Source organism: Yarrowia lipolytica, chromosome 1A (genome assembly GCF_001761485.1).
Source record: "Yarrowia lipolytica chromosome 1A, complete sequence".
NCBI classification, from domain to species: domain Eukaryota; kingdom Fungi; phylum Ascomycota; class Dipodascomycetes; order Dipodascales; genus Yarrowia; species Yarrowia lipolytica.
Window position 1 is genome coordinate 1,740,628 of NC_090770.1, and position 13,128 is coordinate 1,753,755.

Consider the following 13,128-nt stretch of genomic DNA (forward strand, 5'->3'; position numbering starts at 1 on the left):
TATAGGTGTATATACATTTTGGTGGTCGGAGTTCTGTGACGGAGGATACTCCCGTAGATAGCATCCACTACCATCGTCATACTGAACGCCGACGTGCACCATCGTGTGCAAATCCGTCTCTATTAAAATCCGTCTTTATGCACAATCGCAGCGTCGGAGAGGGTTATCAGAGTTCTGTACCAACGCCTCGAATCTATTGGTTATCTATTTCAAGTCTTAGACATTGTATTTGAAAAAGACTCCGAGCTTGTCAACCGCCTCGTCCACATACTTGTCCTTGTCGTAAAGATCAAAGTGAGAAGCATCCCGAATGGTGAACAAACTGACGAGATCGTCTCCAACCTGGTCCAACAGCTGCTGACTGTACCATTTGGTGGTGGCTTCAGTGCCCACAATCAGCATTGTAGGCTGGGTCAAAAACTCTTTTGCGAGATGAAAGGCGTCGTAGGTGGCCAGCTGGGTTAAACTGCGTCCAGTGAACTTGCTGGGTGCATCCGGATGGGCTCCCCGAAGAGTTCGATAGTACTCGTATGCGTCCTGCTGCTCTTTAGTGTCCGACGAGTTCTTTGTCTCGGGGGACCAATCCATGATGAGAATGGCTCCGTGATTGGCTTCTTCGGTGCGGGCCTCGGCTCCTTCCTCCAGCAGATGTGGGGCAATGTCTTTGCGTCCTCCTTCCCATCCCTCTCTAAACATCTGTCCGATATTCACACAGTTGACCGCTCCTACCGCCTTGATTCGATGGTCGTTCATGGCGGCGTTGATGACGTAGCCTCCAGCCGTGCAGATGCCCAGAGCACAGATCTTGTCCACGTAGTCCACGGTGGTCAGATAATCAACCACCGCTGACACGTCTTCCACACGAACATAGGGGTCCTCCAGATGCCGTGGAGACCCCGTGCTGCCTCCGTTGTACGAGGAGTCGAACACCACGGTCACAAACCCCTTGGCTCGGGCCAATTTGCGTCCATACACGCTGGCACACTGCTCCTTGACGCCTCCGGCGGGATGCGCAATGATTATGGCGGTGTACTTGTTGGTCTTGTTGAAATCGGACGGAAAAAACAAGATTGCGGCGTTGGTGATTCCGGCTCCATTGCGGTTGGCTACGCTCACTTTTTCCTGCACAACTTTGCTGTCCTCGCCGTCCGAAGACGACGGTGGTGGAAGGGCGATGATGGCCATTTTCTGCTGAGCTTGGTTGTACCAGTTGTTGGACATGTCTCCGATTTTCAAGGCATCATTTGACATGTCTGCGGCCCGTGCATAATAATGTCGCTTATCCAAACTTTGATTGAGGACAAGGAATAAGATGGAAAATTGAACAAAAAATTGAAAAATTGAAAAAAAAAAATTGGAAAATTGAACAAAAAATTGGAAAATTGAACAAAAAATTGGAAAATTGGACAAAAAAATGAATTAAAAAATGAATTAAAATGAACATTTTAAAATAAAGAAATTGTTCGACGAATAGTATTAAATCATTACAATCAGCACGTATATCTGTGTTGATTGACCTACTTTTTGCTCCTAGTCGTATTGACAGAATTACTGCTCTACTTGTACTCACATCCAATAAAAATACATTATCTATCCCTCTCTCAATAAATACTACTTGCTGTAATGCCCCGATCTAGTGGGCTGGGGCATATCCATCCGGTTGCGGTTAAACATGTCCGAATGGTCGTGGTCCTGCTTCAGCTTGGGCTGGAAACTGTAGTCATTCTTGGCCACAGGACCGTACTGCGACTTGGGCGGAATGTATCCCGACGACTGTGGACGTGGCAACCCTCCACCCTGTCCTCCACCTCGCTTTTCGGCCTTGCGTCGCTTTTTGCTCTCCTGTCGTTCCCGCTCCCGTTTCTCCCTTCGCGCATCTCGTCCACCACCAAACCCGCTGTTCTGGCCCTCATTCCCTCGGCTACCTTGATTGTTATAGCTGTTGCCGTAACTGCCGCCGTAACTGCCGCCGTAGCTGTTGTGTCCCCTGTTCTTCTCCCGCTCCAGATCGTCAAAGTACCGTTTCTGGATATCATAGCGGCCCTTTCTGGGCAAATTGCCGCCGGAAAACGCCGACGGCTCCTTGAATCGCAACGTCATGTTGCGGGTATCTGTGCACTCGTCACCGTAATGTCCCTGACCGCCGCAATGGTAGCAAAAGACGCAGTTGGTGCCGTGGGGGCCCCGTCGGTCCTTGACATAGTCTCGCCAGATCAAATGGCACTTGTCCTCGGTGTGGATGCGTGAATCGCACCGCCAGCAGAAAATCGTGCGCTTGCTTTGTGTGCACTCGGCTCGTAGATGGCCCGACTCGCCACAGTTGGAGCATTTGCGTAACATGGTGCAGTCGGCGGTATCATGGTCCTCCAGAGCTCCACAGGTGAAACATCGCATCACCTTGCAGTCCGCCGAAATGTGGCCTCGCTTGTGACACGTCCGACACGTGGGCCCTTGCTCCTCCTCCTTACCGAAATACCGGCCCTCGCCTCTCATTTCAATGAGCTGATCTTCCCCATCATCCACGTCGTCCACCCCCACGGACTGGAACGCCTCCACGGGGGTTTTGCTGGGTTTTTCCGTGTCCGAGTCTTCTAAAACGGTGTATGCAGGCGCACTGGCCTCTGTGTCCATGAAGAACAGGTCAGACACGTCTTCGTCGGAACTCATGGTCGTTTTGTATATGCTGTTAAGTGTTTTGTGAGTACCGTTATTTTCAAAAAAAAATATTGTGCATACCACTAATGGCCTGAACTTTATTTTGGGACAAGACTATAAAGTAGCGAGTGTACGCCATCACACAGGTGAATCGGGTTGGTTTAAGGGGATGTTTAGGTGTGTGTTGTACTTTTTTGTCTTGTTTTTTCTCCTGGTGTGTTTGTATATTTTTCCTGATGTTTTTTTCTGATTTTTTCTGATTTTTGTCGATTTGCCTGATTTTCCTGATTTTCCTGATTTTCTCAAATTTGGTATATATTCCAATTAATTCAGAGTAAAAAAGAAAACTTGTAATTCTTCAAGCGAAACTACTTGTACACTGCCGAATTGATAGTCCTACACACATTGAACATGTACAAGTACGATACCGGTACAATACCCGCAGTCGTACTCGCCGTACAGTAGCTCCTTACAATATATACTTGTAGATTCCATATGTACTTGCCCTGTGGTCCATTTTTTCCTTCCCGTGACCCATCACTCCACTCAACTGAAGAACTTTGCGTACTGAGCCTTCTGCTTCTTTTCCTTCATTTCACTCTCCTGCTTGAGAGCCGTCAGACTCTTGGAGATTTGGGGATCGCTCGGCAACAGCTCGTGGGCCTGTTCCAGATCATTGATGGCCCGCTCCTGCTTCTTGAGTCCCTGGTATGCCGAAGATCGTCGCGAAAGAGCCTTGGCCCTGTCCCTGGAGGTGGCACACTCCATTTCCAGGGCCGAGGTGGTGGAGTTGATGACCTGATCGTACTTTTTCAGCTGCAGAGCCACCAGACCCATGTTTTGATTCAGCGCCAGTTTGGCCTTTTGGAACTCGTCGTAAGCCTTTTTGCTGCTGTCCGGGTCCGGCGACAGCTCAAACACATATCTCAGGGCCTTTTTGTACTTTTGCAGAGCCACTCGCAGCACCATGGCCCTCTCCTCCTCGCTCTCGGCGTCTCCAGCCATCTTGTACACCTCGGTGGCGTACGCCTTGATCTCCAGGGTCACTCTGAGGGCCTGCTCGGGGTCGTCAAAGTTGAGTTCGCCCTCCTCCTTGCCCACATTGAAGTTGTCGTCCGGGTGCTCTTCGTACTTGTCGGCTGTGAGTCCGTCCTGGGAGCCGATGAAGGGCAAGAGCAGCTTTGCGTCTCGTTTCAGCTCCCCGCAGTTGGTGATGGTAACGGGCAGCACGGGAACGTCTCCGGGGGCCGTGTCCAGCTCCTCCAGCTGTCGAAGCACACTTTTGCCGGCCACCACCTTGCCAAAGGCCACATGCTTGCCGTCGAGATGCGGCGAGCCCTTGAGAGTGACGAAAAACTGGCTCTTGTTGGAGTTGGGGCCCGCGTTGGCCATACTCAGCACAAACGGCTCGGCGTGGTTGTGCACAAAGTTCTCATCGTCAAACTGGTCGCCGTAGATGGAGGTTCCTCCGGTCCCGTCGCCGTAGACAATGTCGCCTCCCTGGATGGCAAAGTTTCGCACAATGCGATGGATATTGCTGTCCTTGAACGTGAGGGGCACCGAGCCCTCGGGGGTGGGCTTGTCTCCCTTGCACAGCGCCCGGAAGTTGGCCGAGGTGAGCGGTGTGTCGTCAAACAGCTCGAAGACGACCCGGCCAACCGGCTCGCCGCCCACAGCAAAGTCCATGTACACGAAAGCCGACATTTTCAAACAAAAAGGGGTTGCGCGTGGTCAAGTCGGGGGTGCTGGGTCCTGCTTTCTCTTTCTCTGATCTCCGTCTGCAGCTTTTGGCAATTTAAATGGTTATTCACCAGCTGAACCTAAAGCAACATTTTTTGAAGAAAAGAAAAAAAAGAAAAGAAAAAAAAGTGGGGGCTTTTGTATAAAATTATGTCGCTTAATTACTAGAGTGGGGCAAAACTGGAGACAAAATAACGGCCAAAAGAGCCCACATAGCCGAATACGACCCATATCCGCACGTGCTCTCCACGGAATAGTACAGACAAGGAGGACAAGTACACCGACAGTCGTCCACTATCCCGCCATATCACCGCTCCTGGACCCTCCTGATCCTTGTCTGGAGACGCTCATTGACGTCACGCCAGATGTGGCTCGGGACTGTAGCAAGGATGAACACAATGGTATCAACACCGTTCACTGGCACTCGTACTATGTAGACATGGCCAAGGACCAGACACGCTTTGCAGTCGAGAGACGCGCCGCAGAGCCCAGACGGGAAAGATCAGTCGTGTGAAATAAGAGCTTTAACATTGGTGCTAACTGGAGCCTGACCCAATGAACCTCAGCACCGGAGCTACAGTATAATCAGGCCTCTGTGAAGCGTGCTTGATATGCCACAGCATCCAGTGATACCTGTTTGGAGCCGCCGATTCGAAATCTTGAGACCAATTGGCCGATCTTTGCCATCAAAGTGTCCGAGACTGTCCACTTGCTGTCTCGGAAAACCGCAATACAGCCCAAACCCGAGCCCAAACTGTTTTTCAGCCCTCACTAGCACCACTGTATCCCTTGCACTAGTCTCCCCGTATAGCCATGGACGTACTGTACCGTAGGTTCTGATAACGGTTGTAGGACACCATTTTGCCGTAGAATAAAAATAAAAAAAAATATAAAAAAACAAGTACTTGTACCTCTTGGGCTATACCACACTGGTGAATGCGCTCGATAAACGAGTAGCCAGAGTTTGCATGTCTTATATCGGATAATATCAGCAGAAAGGAGCCGTTGACAGTCCCCGAAGCCACACACCCGTCAGTGTCGACAGATACGATACAATACGAGAATCGAGCACTGAGATCGCTTCCATAGGACTCCATACCGTTCACGGACACTGAACGACTGTCTACACTTGTACTGTAGCACCTATCTTGTCGTCCATTGACATGCAGACTTTGAGATCAACCGATCCAATCCAACCGATGAAATATGGCACTGGCTACAGTCTTTGGTGTGCCGTATCTACAAGTAGGGTTACTCCGGGCTTCGGTCCGATTCACTACAGTAGGCTAGGTATGAGTACGAGTGACATGAATGGACACGGGTGAATCATGCGCATGTCCGGGTACGAGTATGAATGCTGTAGTGCACAATTTTTCTACTCTACAACACTCAAAAGTCGTGCGTTGGCTCTGTGTCAGTCGACGGTTTTCTATATCGATGCTTACAAAAACATGCCCTGGGCCTCGAGTGAGTCAATCAAAGGCTGCAGAGGCTCACGTTCCTTCTCATCAATCAGATCAAAGTTGATGACAAACCCGATAAAGTGGGTAAACAGAGAGTTCCAGTGGCTCTGGATGCCCAGATGGCACATTTTGTCAAAGTGGTTGTGGTAAATGTGTGCAAAGACACGGAACATTTGGCGGAAAATGTTTTTGAGAATGCTGATGAAATGCGGCGGGAACGGCACCCCCACCTTTGTGGGGAAAATGGTCTTGTCTTCGAGTTTGGACGTGATCCACGAAAACGTGTAATCAATGTAAGTGGCTGCTGGCAGTCGCACCGCCTTCTTGGATGCGTCTATCCACAGATAGTCCACGCCGGGACCGGCGTTCATGGTGGGACAGGCCTGTGGGGTCACAAACTCGGAGATGGCGTCGTAGAAGGAGTTGAGTAGTGCGAAGAACTCATGTGCGTAAAGCGCCAGCCACTCGTTGGTGTCGACATAGTTGGGCTGCTGCACAATGGTCTTGAAGTTGCCGGTGACCAGCGCTTGGCGCACAAACGGCTGGCACATGAACAGCGGCTTCTGCTGCACCTTGCCGCCATTGTTGGAGCTTGCCACCGTGTTGGAATTGGAGTTGTTTGTGTAGCTGGTGGCCCGGCTTATGCTAGAGAGAGATGACGACGACGACACTGACAGCGACGACGCCGACGCCTGCAGCTGGTTGGCCTGTGTCTGCTGTGGTTTGGATTTCTTGGAGCTTCGTCCGAATCCTCGGCTGTGTTAGAAGAGGTCACCGTGGCGGCGTTTGTTCATACTCACCTGAAAGAGTTGAAGAAGGACATGGCGAGTGTCTATGTGTGTTGGTAGCTGTGTCTGTAGATTGGGCTGTATCTGTCTTGTATCTGTGGTGTATCTGCGATGTGTTGTACTGTACTGTACGATGCGGACCTGTTGGTGTAATCGCCGAATGTGTCTGTCTGTGTCGGGGTCTGTGCTTGCTGTGCTTGTCGTTGCACCCCTTTTGCGTATGTGATTGTGCTGGGGGTCTAATGGCGATGCTGTAGTGCGGTGGTGATCTAAAAATGGTTGCACCTTGGTCTCGATGGAACGTGTATTTATTAAGGTTGCACGTTGTGTGTGTGGTGGTCAATCCAGGGGTAAGGGGGGCCGCAACAGAGACCCAGAAAGAAGAGACATTTGGTGGGTGGGACAGAGGAACTATATATAGGCAGCCGGGGCTGTTTGTGTCTCTGGCGCGTGTTTGTTGGCCCCAAATCGCCCGCTCTCACCTGACACACCAGATGAGTAAGCACTGTCGCTATTATTACGATCGCTTGACGTGTCTCCATCTAGATTCGTACAGTATTCCCACAGATCTGTCTTGAAAAATAGTGCGCGTGCTTGAACCTAATCGGCCGTGTCAATGGGGCAATTGTGGCGATGGTTGGACGGCTCTGGTCACGGGAAATAAGGGCGGCTTCTTGGGGAATTTTTGGGGTCCTTTTTGTGATTAATTTTGGGGCTAAAAGAGTGATGGGGCCGCGGCGGTTCGGTCGGCTCATCGGGTGCTAACAGCTCTACCGGTTTACAGCGGTGAAGATATTTAGTGTTGCAACCGGAAAAAAGAAATGACGACCAGAGTCGAAAATACGAATAAAACGAATAAGTCGAATTTGCTACGAATAAAACGAAGAAGTCGACTTTGCTACGAATAAATCAAATGACTCGAATTTGCTACGAATAAATCGAATTTGCTACGAATAAATCACACAATATACCGTGTCTACGGGTACTTGTCTCGTAGAGAAAGCTGAGAAAATCCTGAAAATCGGGACACAACATTTCCTGTACTTATTTTGAGACGTTTTTTTTATATTTAATTTTTCAAAGTATTGATAGACTCACCTCAAGTATCGTACTTGAATCTTCAAGTATCAGTGGGCTGATAATTGAGCCCAGTATGGGAAGCCAGAATGTCAAAAAATGGCATTGTACTTCTCAAAAAAAAACACAAAAACTAATAATCAGATCACGACTTCTCAATTTGCTGGGGAAAATCCAAGTACTTGTCACAGTTACAGTACCACCATAGCCTTGTCTCGATATCCATCTCTAACACCCCACAAAACTTAACCCCAGACATACATGAGAAACACCAACATGCTCAACCAACGGCTGTCGATAGATGGAAACAATTGCACAGTACGGTACGTGGGAACCGACGTGCCCGTGTGGCCCGACGAAGAAGCGATCGGCGTGGAGTGGGACGATCCAGCTCGCGGCAAAAACAACGGATCAGTCAAGGGTACACAACTGTTCGAATGCACCCAACTGGGAGCCGGATCGTTCCTGAAAAGTGCGTCGTTGGCCAAAAAGCAGGTCCGCTATGGCACATCGTTTGTGGAGGCTGTGGTTGAGCGATACGCGTCGGAATCACGAGTGGACGAGATCAAGATTGGTACGAAAATGAGCCAGGTGTTGGGGTTCGATAACAAGGGTCTGGAGAATCTGACGAGCATAAATCTGGCCAACAAGGGCGTTTCAGAGGCCCATGAAACTGATAGTCTGCCTCTGGCTCGCGTGGTGCATCTTGATCTGTCCTTCAATCTCTTTACATCGTTCGAAACGGTGCTCCAATGTCTCCAGACAACACCCCATGTCGAGTGGATGTCTTTGAACGGAAACAGATTCAGAGTGGATGCTGAAGGTACTCCGAACTCATTGTTTCCCTCTCTTACCTCTTTGTCATTGACCAACACCTTGCTGTCTGAGAAGGAAGTACTGCTAATCATCAAACACTTCCCTAACCTCACTCATCTGGTTTTGGCCCATAACAAGACCATCAAGTCGATCGATTTGCGGGATACCCGTCTGCAGTTTCTCGATCTGTCTTACAACAATCTGCATGACCTCTCACACTTCCACTTCCCCCCTTCTTTGACGTCCTTGAACCTGTCTCAGAACAGGTTGGAGAACGTGACTGCGGAGACTCTACCCCGTTCAGACTCCCTCACAGAGCTCGATGTGTCCTACAACACCCTTCAGTGGTCCGATTTCGATCAGCTATGCATTATTTATCCGTCCTTGACATCCCTACGGATCAACGACAACCCGTTCACCAAAGAAGACTTTTCCACAAACAATCTTTCTGTGTCGCCTATCGACTCGCAGATCATTGCGCGATGGCACAAGAAGCTGAGTACGCTCAATGGCCGGTTTGTGGCCGACCAGGAACGCTCGGACAGTCTCATCTACTTTGTCAACTCGGTCATACAAGGCAAGATTGACTACCCACGAGACAAGGGGGCTAACAAGACCCATTTCGACGCTCTGGTAGCGTCGCTGGGCATTTCACAGGCCCACGCAACTCCCAGGGTGACTGAAAACTTTCCTACTGCCCGTCAGGCGTTTGTGAAGGTCACGTATACCACTCGTGTCGACCGTGGAACGAGTACGACGACCCAGAGACTCAACAAACACAGCTCTGTGCAAAAGATGAAGTTTGGCGTGCTAAGAAACAAGGGTTTTTCGCCTCTGCATTCCTGCACCATTGTCATTGACGATATTGAGGTGTATGACGAGCTCAAGACGTTGGATTTCTACGGAGTCACGGATTCTACAAAGGTTGACGTTTTAATTCAGTGATTAGTATGCGACGTCGCCCTATAACTAACACATACTGTACAGCGTCCAAATATATCGGTATACGTCTCGAATGGTTAACAGTGCGAATAAATGTAATAAGTATTTTGTTGCTGGTGCCCGTACAGTACCAACGAGTTTTGCTGCGGTGTCCACACCAACAAGTTTTGTCACTCGATATCAACCTCGTCCCCTAAGTTCCCAATCTACTCATGGTAAGACCACAGACCGTCGCCCAGATAATGCAAAAGTTCCACTCCAATGCCGTTGTTGACCTCCTCAATCTCCTTGGTGGACATGGTCAGCTTGCCCACCGCCAGCGCGTGCTCCTTGCCCTCGGCGTTGACAATCACAATTTGGTCCTTCTCCATGGGCTCGTCGGGCAGCTCTGCGCCCTTGGATGTGAGGCCTCGGCACATGATGTTTGCGCCAGAGAGCACAAACTTGATGGCGCCTCGATCTGTCTTTATCGAGGGGAAGTACTGGGGGAACTGGTGGACCAGGTGTAGCGAGGGGACCAGCTCGTCGTCAAAGTGCTGGAAAAACATGACTTTACCGTCGATGGTGTACAGAGAAATCCGGTCCTGGCACTTGACGTGGACCAGCTGGGCCTTTTTGGGGATAATCTGGTCGACAACAGGCTCCATATCGGGGAATTGCGCCACGAGCTTGGCCTTGAGAGCCCGCTGCGACGACGACTTGACGTTGGCCTTGGAGTTGATGTTTTCGTGAGAGAATTTCTTGAACATGGCGTGTGTTTGAAGATCCAGACAACCGATGATGGATGTTGGCACCAGATGATGGAACATGCAGATTTGGTGCACAAGGTTTTGCCGCGCTGAGTCAGCGGACGTCTGAGCCCCTCTCTCAGAATCTGGAAAATCGCATGTAAGGACCAAGTCGCTTACTAAGGGCTTGGGACGGTGCCGGTCACGTGCAAGGGTGACTGTTGTTCCCACCTGGGACGCACCCGGAGGATGGGAGTATAAGAAGGACATTTATGTATGATTAAGAAGACAAGTTATCACCAGCCTGTGAACGTATTACAGACAGCGAGCAACGGTTAGATTAGACAGCGACAATCTACCGACTGAGAACTATTCCGCAGATAAGAGACGATCGGATCTTACATCGCATAAATCCGATATAGTGTAGGGGTTATCACTTCCGCCTTTCACGCGGAGAACCCGGGTTCGATTCCCGGTATCGGAGGTTCTTTTTTGGTCTCGAAAGGGACCGTGGCCGATTTTTTGGAATAATGAGGATACTGGAGTGGATATTTTGTGGTCGGGATTTTTACGAGTAAAAATACGGGAAATTTGGAGCGATTCCAGGCGGTTCGTTTGCTTTGTCGAGATATCTGCCATATGTCGAGTCTATAAGTATGCAGATTAAGAGGTGCAAGAGGTGAATGATTGAGTATTTAAACGGAATTAGTAAGCCCGAAAAGTTGACATGACATATGCCGAAAAGACACACGAGACACATGTCATCCGATTCTGGGCCTCTCCATCGCCGTACCATTCCAATATCTGTTCACATTTTCTCAGGATTTTTTTATGCACCGTTTTATGCACCACAACTTACTCAGTTCATTGTCACGATCACCATGTACAGCACCTATCAGCGACCAGCAGGGTACCAGCCGCGCCAGCAGCCGCAGGGCGAGGAAGATCGACGACCTGCGCACAGACGGACCGTTGACCATGGCTCGGCGTTCGGCAAGTGGCATTTGGACCGGCTGAGTGGGCGCACGATCCAACCGGCCAACATGCGATCGGAACAGTCGTATATCGTCGATCTGCTGCCTCCGTCGGCCTACACCAACATCAACGGGTCGCTGCGGTCGACCAACCCGCACATTACGTCCGTGGCGGCCACTCCGGCCAAGTTCATCCAGGTGGCTCTCAACAAAGTGCGGCACCCGGTGTACTCAGCCACCTGGACGCCTGATGGACGACGACTCCTCACAGGCTCCATGTCCGGCGAGTTCACGCTGTGGAACGGTATGACGTTCAATTTCGAGTCAATCATGCAGGCGCACGAGAGCGGAGTTCGATCGCTCAAGTACTCGCACTCTGGAGAATGGCTCTTGTCTGGAGACCATGAAGGCAACGTCAAGTTCTGGCAGCCATCGCTCAACTGTGTTAACGTGATCGACAAGGCCCACCGTGAGTCGATCAGAGAGCTGGCGTTTGCGCCCAGTGACCACAAGTTTGTCACCGGATCGGACGACGGTCTGCTCAAGATCTGGGACTTCCACGAGAGCAGTAACGCCGAGTCGGTGCTCAAGGGCCACGGCTGGGACGTCAAGTCGGTCGATTGGCACTCGGAGCTGGGCCTCATTGTGTCTGGATCGAAAGACAACCTCATCAAGCTGTGGGACCCTCGATCCGCCAAAAACGTCAACACTTTCCACGGCTTCAAAAACACCGTCATGAAAACCACCTTCCAGCCCACTGGTACCAAACGGCTTCTGGCTGCAGGATGCCGGGACCGAACATGCCGAATTCTCGATCTGAGAATGCTCAACTCGGGCTCGTCGGAAGCAGGACCAACAGCAGGAACAGACATGCCCACCAGAGGAGATCGGTCCATGGCCGTGCTTCGAGGGCACGATTCGGACGTGTTTTCGCTCACATGGCACCCCACACACGCCAACGTGGTCACCTCGGGCACCAAAACAGGCTCCATCTACACCTTCAACGTCGACACAACTCCCGCCGGAGGAGCGTATGGACCGGACTCGGGAATTCTGCCTGTTAACACCATCCCCTCGGCCCACGACTACTGCGTTTCTACTTTGGACTACCACCCCGAAGGCCACGTGCTTTGTTCGGGAGGTCTCGACCGAATGACTCGTTTCTGGGCACGACCTCGGCCCGGAGACCCCACCTCCTTCAGAGACAAGTACTACGAACCCAAGGAGGAAGGCGTCTCAGTCAAGACGCTGCCCGGAGTCAACAATGCCACCAGCCGGGCCGGCATGGCTCGTGTCGAGCACGTGTCTACTCAGCATTTCAACACTGCCCAGCCCGAGGTGACCGATGACGAGCCGGTCTCCATTCCGGGTTTTGCTAGATAGTCGGAAAGAGGGACGTGATAAGAAGCATACGACACCATAACACGTGACACAATGGACAGGCGATACAACAGCACCGAGCATCTGATATGATGGGATATGATGGGGGCACTAAACACAGTGGGACGTGACTCAATTGCCCACGCGCAATCACTCAAGTGAAAGTCCTCTGTCTGGCATGGTCACAATTAGCATAAGGCAAGAAAGACCGTCCATGCAAAGTCATCTCTTGTCTAGTACTGTCTACCAATGGTATGATAAGACTTGTTTTTCATTTAATTAATGAATTGTATGTTACTCTACACTCTTGTATATACTACATGCTATGTAGAAGGCCACACCATCGCCGATTCAGAGAAGGATAATATAATGACTATTAGTCGTACAAACAATGCCAATCGAATAAGAAAGCCTCTATAGAACCGACTGGTGGCTCTTTTCTATCAATTGCTATATCAATATTGGAGACAGGTAGATGCGACTATAGTGGAAATCGTAGTTGGTATTAACAGAACCCAAGTACATACGGTACTGTAGTTGAAAGCTATCAATTGGAAGATATGGA

The 13,128-nt window shown here is 50.4% G+C and overlaps 7 protein-coding genes and 1 non-coding gene across 8 annotated transcripts; 3 read left to right on the plus strand and 5 right to left on the minus strand.

The window, feature by feature from the left end:
• Positions 1-216: 216 nt before the first annotated feature.
• Positions 217-1,251, minus strand: YALI1_A17419g (uncharacterized protein; the record flags this gene model as incomplete). Its single annotated transcript, XM_500157.3, has 1 exon — positions 217-1,251. The coding sequence occupies one exon, from the start codon at positions 1,249-1,251 to the stop codon at positions 217-219; it is 1,035 nt and encodes a 344-aa protein (XP_500157.3).
• Positions 1,252-1,611: 360 nt separating this feature from the next.
• Positions 1,612-2,667, minus strand: YALI1_A17433g (uncharacterized protein; the record flags this gene model as incomplete). Its single annotated transcript, XM_500158.3, has 1 exon — positions 1,612-2,667. The coding sequence occupies one exon, from the start codon at positions 2,665-2,667 to the stop codon at positions 1,612-1,614; it is 1,056 nt and encodes a 351-aa protein (XP_500158.1).
• Positions 2,668-3,201: 534 nt separating this feature from the next.
• YALI1_A17450g (uncharacterized protein) lies at positions 3,202-4,359 on the minus strand (the record flags this gene model as incomplete). The annotated part of the gene is made up of 1 exon (XM_500159.3): positions 3,202-4,359. The coding sequence occupies one exon, from the start codon at positions 4,357-4,359 to the stop codon at positions 3,202-3,204; it is 1,158 nt and encodes a 385-aa protein (XP_500159.3).
• A 1,477-nt stretch (positions 4,360-5,836) lies between these two features.
• YALI1_A17470g (uncharacterized protein) lies at positions 5,837-6,409 on the minus strand (the record flags this gene model as incomplete). Its single annotated transcript, XM_500160.3, has 1 exon — positions 5,837-6,409. The coding sequence occupies one exon, from the start codon at positions 6,407-6,409 to the stop codon at positions 5,837-5,839; it is 573 nt and encodes a 190-aa protein (XP_500160.3).
• A 1,575-nt stretch (positions 6,410-7,984) lies between these two features.
• On the plus strand, positions 7,985-9,484 carry YALI1_A17486g (uncharacterized protein; the record flags this gene model as incomplete). The annotated part of the gene is made up of 1 exon (XM_500161.3): positions 7,985-9,484. One exon carries the CDS (start codon positions 7,985-7,987, stop codon positions 9,482-9,484), a length of 1,500 nt encoding a protein of 499 aa, XP_500161.3.
• Positions 9,485-9,687: 203 nt separating this feature from the next.
• On the minus strand, positions 9,688-10,479 carry YALI1_A17511g (uncharacterized protein; the record flags this gene model as incomplete). The annotated part of the gene is made up of 1 exon (XM_500162.3): positions 9,688-10,479. The coding sequence occupies one exon, from the start codon at positions 10,477-10,479 to the stop codon at positions 9,688-9,690; it is 792 nt and encodes a 263-aa protein (XP_500162.3).
• Positions 10,480-10,621: 142 nt separating this feature from the next.
• On the plus strand, positions 10,622-10,693 carry YALI1_A17512r. Its single transcript has one exon. It is a non-coding gene; the product is annotated as a tRNA-Glu (tRNA).
• A 250-nt stretch (positions 10,694-10,943) lies between these two features.
• Positions 10,944-12,566, plus strand: YALI1_A17515g (uncharacterized protein; the record flags this gene model as incomplete). The annotated part of the gene is made up of 1 exon (XM_500163.3): positions 10,944-12,566. One exon carries the CDS (start codon positions 10,944-10,946, stop codon positions 12,564-12,566), a length of 1,623 nt encoding a protein of 540 aa, XP_500163.3.
• Positions 12,567-13,128: the final 562 nt, after the last annotated feature.